At 40.3% G+C, this 16997-nt stretch overlaps 1 protein-coding gene across 1 annotated transcript in view; it reads right to left on the bottom strand.

The window, feature by feature from the left end:
* Window positions 1–4011: 4011 nt before the first annotated feature.
* HMCN1 (hemicentin 1) overlaps window positions 4012–16997 on the bottom strand; it is a 225361-nt gene continuing 212375 nt past the window's right edge. The window contains exons 101-106 of the mRNA XM_018552966.1: window positions 13429–13542; window positions 12351–12476; window positions 10622–10750; window positions 10422–10541; window positions 9128–9251; window positions 4012–4456 (exon numbers count right to left, since the gene is read on the bottom strand). Of these exons, the coding sequence (XP_018408468.1) occupies window positions 4090–4456; window positions 9128–9251; window positions 10422–10541; window positions 10622–10750; window positions 12351–12476; window positions 13429–13542 (980 nt within the window). The 3' untranslated portion in view covers window positions 4012–4089. The remainder of the gene's footprint in view (window positions 4457–9127; window positions 9252–10421; window positions 10542–10621; window positions 10751–12350; window positions 12477–13428; window positions 13543–16997) is intronic.

Here is a 16997-nt window from a genome sequence, read left to right as displayed (position 1 = left end):
GTCCGATGGGGACGGGGTGCGGTGGGGCGTGCTGGGAATGCCTCACCTGGAACAAGAGGTACCGCATGTCACTGTATTGTAGCTATGGTCGACTGGAGTTCTTCTAGGGTAAAGTGGTGGAAATCTGCAAACCATCAAGGCCTTTATTAGATGAAATATAGTTTGTATGGGTTTGAGCTCTAGCATTTTAAGTGTATGGTCTGCCCATTCTAGCTCCCTTTTTTGTATCTTTTATTTTCTGCTTTAGTGGGTGACAGTGTTTTCAGTAAGCCATAACTATCCAATCAATATGGTTCATTATCACAAGGGATGTTCAGATACCAGTTCAGATACCAGTTCAGATACCAGTGCCGACACTTGGCATTTTCACGAGAACTACCAGGCTGCTGCAGTTGCAGCTGCGACTGGGTCTGGGTATCTGAACATCCCTAATTATCAGAACTAGTATTCTGAATATGTTTGTTCTCTGGAGTCAAAACCAAATGCACCAGGTCCTGCTCCCATTTTTTCAAGGAACATTATCATAAGTGATCTCACAAAGGAGAAGCCCTTAGTGTGTCCAAGAAAATATCAACAGGAACAGGATGTCAGAGAGGCATTTCCAAAGCTCTCTATGTCCAGCATTAGGAGACAAACAGAAGAGCAATTCCCAAAAACCAATCAGAAAAGGAAACATATCAACTGAGAGCTATTTAAAAAGAGAGAAAAAAGCGGAATTCAATTAGATAAAACTTTCCACACAGGAGAAAACAGTGGAGAAATCATGTTAACAATGTTCTTGGTAAGCACTTATGAGATCTTAGCAGGGTTCTTGAATACGGTGTTAAAACCAGGACAGATGAGATAACTTTTCACTCTAGTAATATAAACTCTAAGGCAAATACTAACTCCCAGAAAAAAGCAAACATTAGCTTTAAGGGTAAGCTGCTCATATAGAATTTTTATTGCAACTGAGGTGAGGAATTGTGGAAGGTGTGTGTCAGAATGCAGTTAGCATTTGATGTCTATATACTAGGGTTGCACAGATACCAAGTACAGTACTCGGTACAAGTACGAGTACATGTACCGATACTTTTGAGCTCCAAGACTACACTAGAGAAAAATTCAAAAGTTAGGAGGCAGCTGTCATTTGTAAGGAGCACACGGAGCTCCTGGGATTTGTATATCTCTGTTTTAATGTACGATTTTGTTTTTATAAATATAAATAAAGTGATGCACAGATACCAGTTTTGCGAGTACGAGTACTGGTACTTGCCGAGTACTTACAAGTATGAGTACTGATACATTTTTGTTTATTATCATGTGACAGTTTTTCTAAAACAATACAGACTAATGATTTCAGGACAGTGGTGGAGCGCCAGAGCCAGGTCCCAGCTGCAACCGCTGCAACCCTGGTAGTTCTCATGAAAATGCCAAGTATCTGCACTGGTACTCGAAAAGTATCTGTGCAACCCTACTATATACTGTATATTGCTCTTTGCTTCTGAATAGCAGCAAAGAAGTCGGGGAAGAGCAATTTTTGATCCATTGATGAAGAGATCAATTATTTATGTGGCTTGTTTTAGAACGTTTTCCTCTATCATAGTATTTTGTCCGCCGATATGTCCATTATGTAAGTTGACAAAATGTCTCACTATTGGTGACCTCAGATCCCTGGCCGCTATATCGGCCAGGTGGTCCGAGATTCTATTTTTGAACATACGTTTCGTTTTGCCCACATAGAACATATCACATGTGCACAGCATTAGATAGATGACACCTTTTGTTTCACAGTTTACAAAATGATGAGCCGTGAAACACTTCCCTCGAGGGGTAGTGACTTTTGTTCCCATATGGACATATCGGCAGAATTTGCACCTCTGACACTGGAAGGTGCCGGGATATTTACAGCAAGGGCCATTCCTAGTGAAAAAGTCACTATTCGTTAGTTTATCCTTAAGGGAGGGACATCGTCGGTAGGTGATGGTAGGTCTAGTATTTAGGAATTTTGAAATCCTAGAATCCCTAGTTAAACAGTGCCAATGTTTTTGAAAAATCCTCGATATTTCTTTGTGTTGGTTGTTGAAAGTCAAAATTGGTCTCACAAAGGAGCCCTCTTTCTCAGTTTTTTGTGATTTTTTGTTGGCGGGTGTGTTGGATCCACCCTTTACTCTTTGATATGCCTTTTTAAGTATTCTATTTGGGTAGCCCCTGGCCCGTAACCTCATCCTTAAATTCTGAGCCTCCCTTTCAAAATCAATGTCCATAGTGCAATTCCTCCTGATCCTTAAGTACTGGCCAAATGGGATGCTGTTCTTCAAATTTTGTGGGTGGGCACTGCTTGCTTCGAGGATGGCGTTACCCGCCGTGTCTTTCCTATATAGGCTGGTGTAGAGGACCCCTTTCGCATTCTTGCATATTAAGATGTCTAAAAAAGGTAGCCTGTCGCTGTCAAATGTTAGCGTGAATCTCAAATTGAAGTCATTGAAATTTAGGATGTCCACAAATTCTCTTAAAAGATCAACCCCTCCTGTCCATAGTACTAGGATATCGTCTATGTACCTGTGCCACGATAAAACATGGCACAGGTACATAGACAAGTCGTCCCTGTCCAACAGGTCCTGTTCCCAGCCTCCTAAATAGAGATTGGCGTAGGAGGGTGCGCACTTAGTCCCCATGGCCGTTCCTTGCTTTTGTAAATAGTGCTGGTTGCCAAAGAGGAAAACATTGTGCATCAGCACAAACTCTAAGAGTTGTAGCAAGAAAACATTGTGCACACCCTCAGACGTCCCCAAAGTGGCCAAGAATCTTTCAATCATTCTTAGCCCTTTGACATGTGGTATGGATGAGTATGGGACCTCAACATCTAGACCCACCAAAAGGGTACCCTCTGGCATTTCTAGATCTTGGATCAGTGAAATTAAATGTGGAGTATCCTTGACATATGAGGTCAAAGACTCAACATGTGGTTTAAGAAAGTGGTCAATGTATAGTTTTAGGAATGTTCGTTATGGGCACCTTTTTCTCATGAAACTAGATACTTCCATGGGTAATGAGGATTTAAAAGGAAGAGCAGCAAAGAGAAGGGAAACAACCATGGATTACAGTAAGGCGCACATTACAGTATTGGTTTATGTTAAAAAATCTGAGGGTTTAATGTCACTTTAATTAAGAAGGATGTTGGTAAATTCCCAGTAGGTAGTCGACCCGCAGGGACCCTGTGTGCTTTCTCCACTGCAAACAATGAGGAAAGATTATGTTTACTAGATGTCTTAAGAAGCTGGGCTTCTATGAATTTAATATTAGACATGCACATTTTGTATCATGCATCCAAATATCCGTATGTGAAGGCGTCCGAATGTGAACGAATTTGTCCGAATTTCCTTCATAATGAAACTAAATATGACTGTTCTCCGGCCAATCAGATTTTTTGGGGCTGTTGGTGGTTGTGACTTTGTCCCAAAATGAAAATTTGGATCGTTACAAAACAAAACTTTGGATGGATCTGAAATCCAAATAATGAATTGAATTTCGGATCCAAAATCTGAAAAACGAAAGAAATAAAAATCTGAATCAACCCAAAACTAAACAAAAGGAATTTTTTTGTTAAGTTACTGTTCACGTCTGCCTTTTCAGGGATGCAAACATTGCAAAGCCTGTTTTCCAGGTTTTTCATTTTAGCAGTGAACTGTGGTGTGGCTCTGATTCTTTGGGAATGCTACTCTACCTGCTGGTGGCACACACAACCACTGACAACCTGTTGGAGCTCTTGATACATTTGCTTTAGCTCTCCATTATAAATGAAAAAAAGGAGGAGCTTTTGTTCATACTTCATACAGTGGTTTCAGAAAAAAGTGCAGTTTCTGAGCCAATTGTAGTAATCAACAGTAATCTATGGTATTTCACTATATTGAAGCCAACCGAGTAAAAGCTGAATTCTGTTTGGCTGGTATGGGCTACAACACTTTGGCTTATTAATATTTCCAAGTGATTGCTACAGTGCAAATATTTACAATTTACAGTCATTGCATTTTATTTCTCAAAATAGTTTTACATTGGGATGTTTCAAATATTAAATAATAGGGTATCAACACTGTAAAACAAAACACCTTAATAAGGATAAGGAGACACAGAAATATAAACAATAAAAGTAGTCTGATATTCAATGGTGCGATCTATGCTGTACGATAAGGCTCTCACTTTCATTCTGTAGGTTTCTGGTTCTTTAAGTGGTCTGTTGGTAAATACTACTCCCTTCATATTTTCTTCTCTTATAGAAAATGGCAGTGAAGGATCTTCGTCAGTGATGAGAAATGTTGTTCTTGGATGTAATATACCATCTTGTGTATAGGCAACCAAACGAATTAAGTCCTGGTTAGCAGCGATGCCAAATGGAAGTGAAACCAACTTGTATTGCAAGGCATACGGGCTAAGGGCACACTCCAGATCATTTGGTGCACAATTTTTCAAACAATACCTGGTGGTGTTAAAAAAGTAAATATCATTACCATGTCAGGTTAAAGAATATTTGTCTAGCATTTGAAAGTTTTATATGGTTAGATACTCTAAAAATTATACAACATTACAGTTTTAAGAATGGTTTACAGTAATATTCTTCCATAGCTTTTTGCTCTCCAAGCCCATATTTGAAGGTGACATAATCTAGATCACAAGTTTCTTAAAGATGAACTGTAAGCAACCATCTAAATGCAGAGATAAAATACATACACAGTATGTGAGCTGTTTTATCTGCCAATGTATTTGTACCTCTGTCCATCCAGTTCTGGGGAGGGGGCCTTAAATTATTAAGCAGACCTGGCTTCTTAGTGAAAAGCTCAAAAGGCTAATAGTTGCAGTAGCTGGGAGGTAGACATGCATGGAATGAACTACATCCAGACAATGCAGGGAGATTTCATTCTGATGTGCTGGAGCTGGAGAGAGAGGTGGAAAAACATTGTCCTGGTTGAGGTGAAAGGCCAAAACTACACAAAAAAAAGGAAGGAGGTTCTGGGCCTCTAGGGCTCTTTAGGGCTCTTTACAGGATAAAGCTGCCATTTTAGACAGAAGTGATGGCAACAAGGAATGCAATCTTGTGTGTGAGAGTGGAAAAGGGAATGTCCCAGATAGACTCAAAGGTAGTTTTTGAAGAGCTGTGTGAGCCAAATTGAGATCCGATGGAGTCACTGGAGATTACACAGGTGGAGCCACATAAGAGACACTGTGTATTAAGGTACTAATCAAATAATGGGAATGTAGCAGTCTTGAAAAAACATTGCAACTGCAAAGAATTGACCCTTTATGGTACTTATGGCTAGGGTTACACAGATACGAGTACATGTACCGATACTTTTGAGCTCCAAGACTAGTCTAGAGAAAAATTCAAAAATTAGGAGGCAGCTGTCATTTGTAAGGAGCACACGGAGCTCCTGGGATTTGTACATCCCTGTTTTAATGTACGATTTTGTTTATATAAATATAAATAAAGGGATGCACAGATACTAGTTTTGCGAGTACGAGTACTGGTACTTGCCGAGTACTTACAAGTACGAGTACTGATACATTTTTGTTTATTGTCATGTGACAGTTTTTCTCAAACAATACAGACTAATTATTTCAGGACAGTGGTGGAGTGCCAGAGGCAGGTCCCAGCTGCAACCGCTGCAACCCTGGTAGTTCTCATGAAAATGCCAAGTATCTGCACTGGTACTCGAAAAGTATCTGTGCATCCTTACTCATGGCCAAATGCTGTTCCAGGCCTCTTTGTAGAAAGGCAAAGATTTGACCAACAGAGAATTTCCTGGCAAAAAGTTATTTGCGTCTCACCATGTGAAGTATGCCTTTCATGCGCAACGGTAGACATTGCAATAAGAACACATCCTAGCCTTTAATATTGTGAGGACCACTGATTCAAAGATGCCTTTGTTCTTCCGGACCTGGGTTTTAACAGCCATGCCATTAAATCCAGCAACCGTGAAGCAGGGAGGTAAACCGGTCCCTGGGAAAAAAGATCCTGGTTATCTCAAAGAGTCTAGAAGTCTGATCAGCTCAGAGTACCACATCCACCTGGACCAGTTCAGGGCTATTAAAATCACCGGAATACTCTCCCTCTCTATGCTTCAGAGCAGATGAAGGAGTTTCATGGGCAGAAAGTCAGGCTGTACTGATCCCACAGAGCCACTAAAGCATACACTGCTTCCACTGGAGAATCTCTGTACCTGGAGACAAACATGTCCAGCTCTTGTTGAACCTAGAGGCCATGAGGTCTACATCTGGAATCACCCACGTGACACGGATCATGGAAACCCTCTGGGTGTAGGGGCCATTCCCAAAATCCAGGAGCCCAATAGATTAGTGTTTGGCAGACAAGTGTCTCTGCCAAGGTTCCAAAGCAGGGCCTGCCAGTTTGAACACAACTTTTGAAAAGGCATTCAATCGCTAGTCAATGGAGTCCTTAAAAACAGGTGCATCCTCCACAGGGATCGTCAAAGGTTTCTGAAGACCGGATTCTGCTCAGTCTAAATACTCTGTGATCTGTGATCATAGGACATCAAATAGAGACTCATCTCTTCAAAATGTATCTATGATGATTATTCTGCTTTGTAATTCATGTATCTCTATAATATAAATTGCACATATTTCCTGCAAACTATATGTATCTCTATATCAGCACATTGTTCTACTCAAATGATTGTATACTTGTTTAAAACTTAAATAAGGACAAAATTAATAATATTAATTAAAAAAATCCAAGCAGGGGCAAATTTCCAGGCTTTCAGTATCAGGCCCTTCAGCGGGTGCAGCACCAGAGCTGCTAGTGGATCATATGCTGGAGGCACCCAGTGCAGGGTAACGTTCCCTCATGTGTCTAGTCTCCAACATGGTGCCATGTGTGGCAAGGGCAACATAGTTCAGGGTATAAGGCTAATCCTACACATGGTAATAGGCTAATAGCAGAAGAGGTTCAGGTGGCCAAAGGTGACCGGGTCACTGTACACAGGCAGCAGATGAACTGAGGATGTATCTACGAGTCACTTGCAGTGAAGAGCGGCAGCAGGAAGATTCTTCCTCACTGTTGAATGGTGGGAAAGAGAGAACAGAGCATGCTCATTAACCACCATCCAGCGGATGACATCAGCACTTGTTCCTCAGCCTTAACCCTTTCCGTGATAAACTTATGGTAATGGGGATTACAATTGCGCCCAATGGTCCTAATATTGAGGTAGCTTCCAATGCTTTGCCCACACGGCCTACTGAATCTTTATGGACAGGATCACAGTTTAGGGTGTGCCACAGCTCTAGATCAGGAAAGTGCTCCATGGCTAACTAACACAGTACACAAGGCCTGGAAAGTGCCACAATGCAGAAACCAGTGCCTGAAGGTCACATTCCAGTCTAGTCCCATACTCGTCCAGTGCAGCGGAGTCTTGGTATAGCCTCCAAAGCTATTGTTGAGGAAAATCCAATTCCGATAGCTGCATATAGATATCAAGTAGCTTGTCTAAAAATCTTGATTGATGAAAAAAATGGCTAACAAAAAAGGTTGTGCTTTTCTGTGCAGAGAAAAGAAAAGACATGCATCCTCCTAGACATTTTTTTTACTGCACTGGCCACATTTTTTTTTGCCAGCCAGGATCCAAACACTCCTGTAGACAGAAATATAATCAACAGGCTCTGAATTAATGTGCTTCTTAATGAATGTTAAAGAAAATAGACTCGCCCCTCACTGTGGTTCACAGTGAGGCTTTCCAACCAGATATGGGCTTACAAGTGATCACTGTATCTAAAGGGCACTTTTTTTTGCTCACGTCATATAAGCCTGCATAAATCAAATCCCACTGGGAATAAGTAAAAACAATTTGTTGAAAATTGTGAGACAGCTGTGTTATTCAAAATCGGCTGATTGGGGTAGTAAGGTCTGTTTGCTAAAAATGCACCTGCAAATCAGAGCTATAAATACCAGTGCAGGAGCACAACGTAATGAGATTGTCAAAAAATTCTTACTGTGCCTTGCATGGTGTGACCCTGGCAGTCAAGAAAGTCCACAGTATAGCTTCTAGGGACCTAAATTACTGTACAGAGAGATAATCCAGGTGCAGCTGATGAAGTGGAGAAACAAATTGATACACATCTTGCCAGCCACTGTTTTACCCAAACATTACCATTCCTTATCTGTATATGTACTTACAAATGGCTTGATCCAGGATAAAGATAAGCAGGGCTAGAAGTTTGTAATGCATGTAGCTCCCAATGTTGATTGTCTGGAAACATTTTGAGGGGCTCCCCTGCTCAGCACCCCCTCTCTTTCCTCTCTGCAATATCTGAAATTTAGCATCCTTAATAATAGGCCCCTTTACCATTGTTGGCTAGCAGCCTTTGTTGGACCTTCACTTGTTGGTGATTCATTCACCTCTGCATTTCTACCCCTTTCACATACAGTAAGTAAAGTTCTCTTTTACTGTATATGGATTGTTATTCAGTTAAAAAGCCCCCCTTTTCTTTGTTTTTTTTTGCCCTGTACCAGATATTGGAGCAGGGAACCATGATTACAACAGAAGCAGGGTGAGGGCTTTTGATCATTATGTGTCACATGTCATCATGAACACCTGACTCTGATCCTTTAGTGTGTAGTTATACTACTGCTTTCAGTGTTTAAATTAAATAAATTTGCTGATGGTTATAAGTGCTTATGGTAAATCAGCTAATCAAACAGTTCAAGGAAGGATATGCAGGGCTTTATGACCACTCTTCCACGACCTGGAAGCAATTTAATGCAATTGGATGCAATTTAATGCTTGAAAGCCACCTGGTACCAGGAAAAGTAATTTTTGGGACAGCACTAGAAGGTACAATCTAAATTGGCTCTTCTGCTGGCCAGCAGGGTATTTCCTGAAAGATGTTCTGGGTGTGATCCTACTGACACCCGATTAGTGTTACACTATTTTTCTAAGGTTTATTTTTGGGAGTGTCTATAATGTATAAAGAGTCACAGGTAAATAACTTATGGAGAACATTAATTAATTAATAATATCAAGAATACATGTTTAACACATTACACAAGATAAGTCCCACTTAATTAATCACCCAATACATTTAAAAATACATGTAACTGTAACTATTGTGTTTATGTTAATTATAAAGAATTACTTACCCAGAAGAGTCCCGCACGTAGTTAGGAGGACAAGGGGTGTCTATGCATTGGTGGCTTCCTCTCATGTTGAAGCACATCTGATTAACCCCACACTGAATGTTTTGAGCAAGGCATTCATCTATATCTATTAACAGAAAGACTTAATTAGCCTGATGCCCAGATGGCTAAACACTATAGTAGATGGCAGGACCTGACTCATACTAAAAGAAAAGAATTTGCCTTTTGCTTAGTAAATATACTCCTGTGACCCAAAGCAGAAAAAAAAGGTTTGGATGAAGTCCTCATTTAATTTCATTTTGGATACAGTAGGAAAGGGTTAAAACTTCTATCAGTTTATTTTATTTTTTTACATGTGTCCCATTAAGGAGCTTTCTCTTCATTCCCGGTCCTGTAGACATATTGAAGTCATCAGAAATTGAAAGAGCTCCCTTCTATTCCCATGCTGTGCCGGGGGGCTCTCATTGGGGATATCATGTGCTCACAGATCCAGCAACAGTCCTCTTCCAGGCTAAATGACACCCTGGAAAAAAGGGCCCACCCCTTTGCATTATTTTCTTCATCATTTAGAATCGCCAATAATCACTGATAATTCCTTAAGTGCTGTTTTTTCAAACATTGTGTGCTTCATTGGAAATACTGCTTCCTTCCCTTTTGGTGTCCAGTTACTCAACATATCTTATAGATTCACATCTGTAGGGTAGTGTAAAGCTAAATGTTGAGGGGTTTTTTTGTATGTGGGAAAATCTCCATTACATAATTTCCATTCACTCTAACATCAACCCATTTTCTAATTGAGTTAATAGGGTCATAAATCCAACTTCTGGCTCAGATTATCCATGAGTGATATTTTGCCTTATGAAATTTGTAAGAGTTGAACTATTCAGGAAAACCTATCATTGAGGACTTTTATTGCAAAAGAGCTCTTATCTTCTTTGTTTGGTAACCCCAACACAGTGAGATAATCCTTAGTGGTGACTAAAGAAGTAATTTTTATAGAAAAAGCAGCAAGCTTGAAAATCACTGAAACCTTCAGCATTGTTGCAAGCAAGTGTTCATTATCCCTTATTTGATATTCCTATAACCAGTTCATGAATGGGTCAGCAACTCCCTTACTGAAAGTAGCAGCACTTTGTCTAGAAATGCAACAATTGAAATAACCTTTATCAAGCACTCATCTTCTGTTTGCTAGGCAATATGATTATTTATAATGCTGTTTGGATTAGCAACCTTAATGGAAACAACATGAGACCAAAGTATTTAAGAATCATTCCAAAAAAACTGGAAATAGTAGTACCTTGACATGTCTTTTCATTGGCCATGAGCTGGTAACCAGAAGGACACAGGCACTGATAACTTCCAAGAACATTTCTGCATTCATGTTGACACACATCTTGCTTTTCACATTCATCTAAATCTGTATAATACCGAATGATAGAATTAAAGGTTTAAGATAATATTAGACAGAATTCAGTAAAACAGACAAAGTTCACATACCTATGCATGGCTTTCCTGGGCCATCAGACTTGAATCCACGCGGACAAACACACCGATAACTTCCATATGTGTTTTCACATATTTGATTGCTTTTACAACGATGTGAAGAATCCCTGCACTCATCAATATCTAAGATAATCACAAATCATGTGAGCATTTAAAATACAACTCTGGTTTTTAATTTCAGTCTCATTGTTTATTAATAAACAAAAATAACACATACATGCGCTAAAACAATTTTTTTTTCAACAAGCAATTCCAACCTTTAAAATCTGAACGTTTTTCGTTATTTTGACAAATATTTGAGAGAATTTAAAGTTTTAGGGCTCATGCACATGGGCGTATTAAAATACTCCCATCTATGCTGCATCATTCTGCTAGAAGCAGGCATAAAATTCCAGCATAAAAATGCACATTTAGTGGGGCATTTGCAATGCACATTTAGTGGGGCTCCGCTGCAATTTTTTTACCTGCAGCAGAGCCTATACTAATGCACCCCTCCCCCAGCTTCTGCACTGACAGGGAACTTTATGACAGGGGACACCGCTGGTCATTATGTATTCCAAGCCCACATAATATCCAATAGTGTCCCCTGTCGTAATGTCTCCTGTCAATGCAGAAGCTTCGGGGGGCATTAGCAGGGGCTTAGTAGAGAACCTGCCGTGGTGCCCCTGCTCATGCCCCCCCTTCCCCATACAGACACCCTCACCAATAAATTGAAATGTTTCAGAAATGAAATCATTTTTGGGTCACGCCTTAATGACCAAGGAAACATGTGGGTCCCGAGGTTACACAGGTTGAGAACCACTGGTTTAGAGGAATGTGGGTGTAAATTATATTGGCTAGAATACTCATTTATTATAGCCACTAGAATGAATTTGCATGCATTCACTCTTGTTTATTAGTAAATTATGCCAATAAGCTCCTCTCCAAATGCAGGTTTGGGGCATTTTATTTTTATGCCCTTTGACTTTGCTCTAAAACACTGATCTAAATGCCACAATGTGCATTGACACATTGGCTAAAATAGAGCAGTGTTCAGAGGCATTAAAAAAAAACAAAAAATGCCTCTAAAAGTGACATTCAACCACGCTCTTGATGATATCATATACCACCCAAAGGGATGTTCTTTACCTTTTTACCATAATAATTACCACGCTTTGAAAACAATGACAAAAAAGTTTTTTGAATAAATTATTATAATATGGTAATATGATTATAGAATGTCCTGGAATAAGACCAAAGAATACCTTTCCAAAATATTAGGACTCCATAAATATTAGGTACCTTTAAAAAGGAAGTTATTGATTTTTGAAAGTGTGTGACTGTAAATAACCATGTACTATAATGCTGCAATATTGTAAGAATATTTTATTATTAGTCAGCTAAAAAAATAGATAGTAAACATACATGCATTTACATGCAAAGAAAGTCTACAGCTACTTGCATAGCTTATACAGTGTATAAGCTAAGAAGCAGCAATGCTATGAATGCTATGTATTGCTGCATTGTATCCTTTACGAAGGTACTGTAGGTGTCGGCTTTGCAGACAAGCTTGTTATGGTTCTTTGAATATTTTGTTTTTATTTTTGTATGTTGAAAGTGACAATAAGAGACTACATAGGGATTATAATAGATTTATCACAAACTCACCTGTTATTCCACAACCTTTATACTTTAATACAAATATTTACCTAGTACTCTTTTGATTAAAAAAAAAAACACTCACCCACACATGATCCATTTTCAGCCTTTGTAAATCCAACTGGACAAACGTCAATGCACTTATAACTGCCACGTGTATTTCTGCAAAGTTGGTCAGGTCGACATACATTCTGGTGACATTCATTTAAATCTATGGGAAATAGTAATTTTACCTAGTTCATTATCTATATTTAACATGATTTAACTTCCTTAAATGCACCTTTTATTCTATAATTGAGGTATATCTTTTAAAAAAAAAAACGTTTTTGTTTCTGTTTTGGATAACGTGGTAAGAGGTAAGAATCTCTGCCATCAAAACTGGAGCGGACAGAATCTGTCCGAATTGGAGAAATTCACTGAAAGTGAAGGGGAGGGGAAATGGAACACTCTGAGAGGGAATTTATCAAAACTAGAGTGGACAGAATCTGAAGCAGTTGCCCAAGGCAATCAATCAGCTTCTCTCTTCAGTTTGCTCAGGTAAGATTTGAAAATGAAAGAGAGAAGCTGAGCAGGGTTTTAACCAAACCAATCCCTTCATAATCCAAAATAAAACAATTGTCTTTAAAAGTAATTTAAGATGCTGCCAATTCAGTGGTGCCTATGGTTAGGACAAGGAAAAATTATAAAAGAATACTCCATCCTGTACGCAAACAAATATGGAGTTGCTATGTGGACCAGCAGTTTGTGGCGTATTATCATGGCATACAGTATGTCTAGCAACCCATGCTGAGGTGGAGGATCCTGCAAATGTGACATCAGTGACTGTGCGGAACCATCCTATCAAAGTAAGAATTTGCAAGACAAAGCCTAGGGCTTTATAAGCAATTACATCTAATTGCTACAGAAAAAATGCAACTACTGGTCAATTATGTCATTAGCAGCAGATTCAATTGGATAACGGAAGAGCCACAAATATAAGCTCTTTCTTTTTTGGGGATACAAACCTCAAGAGGTCATCTGATGGCCAGAAATTAGTTCCTTTTCTATAGTTGTGCTTTTTTGTCCTATGTACACTACACTACAGTGAAAGTGTGTTTTAGATGGGTTGGTATGTTTATATTACAGTAAACACAAAACATAGTAACTTTGATTTAAACACATACCAAAACAGCTTCTGCCTTTCAAATGATAACCTGGATCACATCCACAGCGATAGCTTCCAATGGTATTAAAGCAACGTTGATGACAAGGATTTGACTCCTGGCATTCATTAATGTCTAGAACACAAAAATATAATGGTAAGACACTGACAATCTCTCCTAATGCTTAAGCTGGCAGGGAAATAACTAATACTAACAGGTTTAAAGAGCATACGCACATAGTGATAGTGTACTGCTCATGCAGAAAAGTCTAACGTTTTGCTTCCAACACAATCACACAGAAACTGGTAGGATACTGTCCAATCAAGACAATGAGCTTCCTAAAATGGCAGCAAATATACATAAATATAGGTATTCTCAGTGGCTGCGTAGATTCTCTGACTGTACAATAGAGCAGCACTAGGGATGTATAACAAATAACACTGTGCATCTCTTACCAATAGCTGCACTATAAAATGTAAGAGAGTCTGCTTAAGGCTCCATTAACACATAGCATAAGTGCTGATTCAGCACGGTTGCGGCTACTACTATAGCTGGCACGCGCAGAATCCACCCAGAATATCGGGCTTGGACTTTTTTACGTGACACGCATTTTCATACCACACAAACCTTTGGCCTTGATGGGGCGGTGTGGCTTCTACATATTTTTGACCAAAGGTTTGTGCAACTAAAACCTCTGCTTTTAACGCATACTGTTGACAGGGTAATTTGTTTTGTTGCAGTCTAGCTGGCAGGTGTGCTGGGGACTTTGTTGTGTTTAGGAATTGTATTTAGGGGCAAGCCGAGCTGTCAACAGCAAACAGAAAATGGAACTGAAAATCAGGAGCAGCATGAAGGGAAATATAGCCTGACAATAGAGTCACAGCATCGGGTCTTTGTTCAGGCAATTCCAAGTTACCCAGAGCAAGTTTAAATAGGTTTCCCATACATGACATTAGAAGTGCACAGCTGCACTTCTCAATGTAAACCTGTAGAGAAAACATTTACACACATGAGCAGGATGTGTCCTGTTGCTTGGAACTGCTGAACGAGCAGAAGTTGAGATGAAGTCTTTTAGTCAGGGGAAGTGAATATAATGCATTGAGATCAGATGAGAAATAGGTTGGTTCTACAGAGACACGGCTACCTTCAGCTGCGGAGCAGACACCAGCATAGGTCAAGTCTGAAGAGACTGACCTGTAACAATTATATTCCCTTTGCCCAATTATGTGGTGAAATGTACAGTATTTAATTCCTCTGAATTCCAAAACCTTGGTTTTAACTCAGCAGGGAAGTGTCTATGTTCACTGTGTGCAGAGGTCTGCATGAATTAGTGTAGCCACTGGCACACTGCCTACCTCTCATCTGGACAAAATTACATTTACAGGCCATGTAGTGGGTGTTACTGACTTGGCGCAGCATGTTATCTTGAATCCTTACCCAAGACCAGTGTCTGATGCACTCTGCAGCCAGACAGACTGACAAATCATTAAGCAGAATATGTAGCCAGTAAGTTAAAGAGTTAACATGAGGATGATTTAAAAAAAAACAGTTTTGTGACTTACATGGCATTATGTATACGACTACAGCTGTAACCTGATAGTTGTCAGCCAAAATAATCAAAAATTGTAAATGAGAAAGCAGGCTGTAAAGATATTAAATATATAATGTGTAGCAAGTGTATCTTTCAGACATGGGATATGAATAAAACTAGGCTTGTGCTGGAAACAGTCTCCTTCCACACTGACAACCGTCTGCAGTCAGTGTCAGCACCATAAAACAAACAGTTTGCTTCACTACTTGTGATACCATGGTACTGACTGTGCTGTCCTCAAATTAAAGTTTCTTTCCCATGGCTTAGATGAAAATCAGACGACCAGACACGCTGATGACATCATGAAGGTAGCTCATGCAGTTATAACAGAGTAAGGCATAGATGAAGGGATATAAAGCAAATGAAGTAATGACTGAAAAATAAACATCAACTTATATATCTTCTTTAAACTGCTATTTAGAAAACAAATTTATAGACATACCAAATGTCTGTTCTTTTATAATACCTTAGGAATGTCATTTAAAGAGGCACAACTCCCAAAACTGATTTGAGAAAGCACCAGCTGAAAAGAGTAGAGAAGTAGAATGGCCCATGCTGGTACACCCAATACAGAAATAACCTGCAGTTTAATTCTATGTTGCTCAGCTGCCTACCCTGATACCTTTCCTGTTACACAGTCAAATCTTGGGAACAGTACAATATCAACACACAGGGCTGCCGATAGGGGGGTACAGCCAGCCCTCCTATACCGGGCCCCTATGAGGACAGCAGGGGGGCCCATCAGGGGCTACCCACACAGCTACACCCTATGATGCCTGCACAGCTTGTCCAGCACTTGAATCACTTGTACTAGCCTGTGATTGTGAACCCTTACCCCACAGCACGTGGTGTAAGGATGGAAAGCCGGAGCAGATTGAGGAATGCATGTTCTGCTCTGTGATAAATGGAATAGGAAGCACTGTGCTCTCAGCAATTCCTGCTTCAGAGCTGCCACAAACCCAGCTGAAGTGCCGGGTAAACAGATGGTCAACCACAATCCTGTGCTTGATCGCCTGTATTGAAGGCCAGGGGAGACATCAGGGGTCTGACAGGAGCAGCGTGCATGATTTGCCTCTAGTTGGCTGTGGCAGATGGGAGTTTGTCATCAGAAGCCAGCATCTGCCAAAAGAAACAAATATCACTACTTATCTTATGAACACTGAAAGTAACAGTGCCCAAACCAAACATGAAGACGTACTTTTTAACTGAAAAATGTAGTTTACAAGGCGGCCAACCATCAGTTTGGTGGGCTAGGCAGTCTATGGGCCTGTAACATTTTGAATGTATGTGCCCCACAGTGTTAGCACTGCTGTACTGGCCTTAAGGTGGCCATACACTGTACAACCATCGCAAGACCTTAGTCTTGCGGTGGTTGTAAAGTACTTAAAAAAAGTACGATCTGCCCATCTTGGACAGGCAGATCGTACTTGCGATCATCGCAAGCCCTCCCCCCTGAGGGGCGGGCTTCCGATGACTGTAATGAGGGGCGGGCTTGCGAGGACGGCAAACGGGCAGTGTGCGCGTGTGCACACCGGCCCGTTCGTCAGTTGTCGAACCAGCAGGCCACTCACTCGCCGAGAATCGTACGATTCCCGGCGGGTTTTCCAGCCTGCTGGTTTGACGGAAGACGTGCGACCATACAGTAGAAACGGTTGCACGCCTTCCATACACTGCACGATTCTCGTACGATCGCGGGATTTCCCGCGATTCTCGTAAGAGAATCGTGCAGTGTATGGGCACCTTTAGGCAATGGATCAGTGTATCTGTTTCCATGTAACAAATGCTTAGTACTTGCAGCTGTGTGGGAGATGGTTGTGTGTTACAAAGGTAATTGATTCCTAGGAAGAGACATTCTGCAGCTCTAGAACTTTGTCATGTCAAAACTGCTGTGAGACATTCCCTTGCAAAGAGGATACCAGTTAGAGATAATGAGGTTGCCAGAAGGTGTGCGTAAAGTCTTTCCAGCTCCAGTGCCATCAGGACAATAAAGGCATTACTT

The sequence above is a fragment of the Nanorana parkeri genome, unplaced genomic scaffold, assembly GCF_000935625.1.
Source record: "Nanorana parkeri isolate BGI_ZX_2015 unplaced genomic scaffold, ASM93562v1 scaffold103, whole genome shotgun sequence".
NCBI classification, from domain to species: domain Eukaryota; kingdom Metazoa; phylum Chordata; class Amphibia; order Anura; family Dicroglossidae; genus Nanorana; species Nanorana parkeri.
This window is presented reverse-complemented; position numbering and strand designations above follow the sequence as displayed.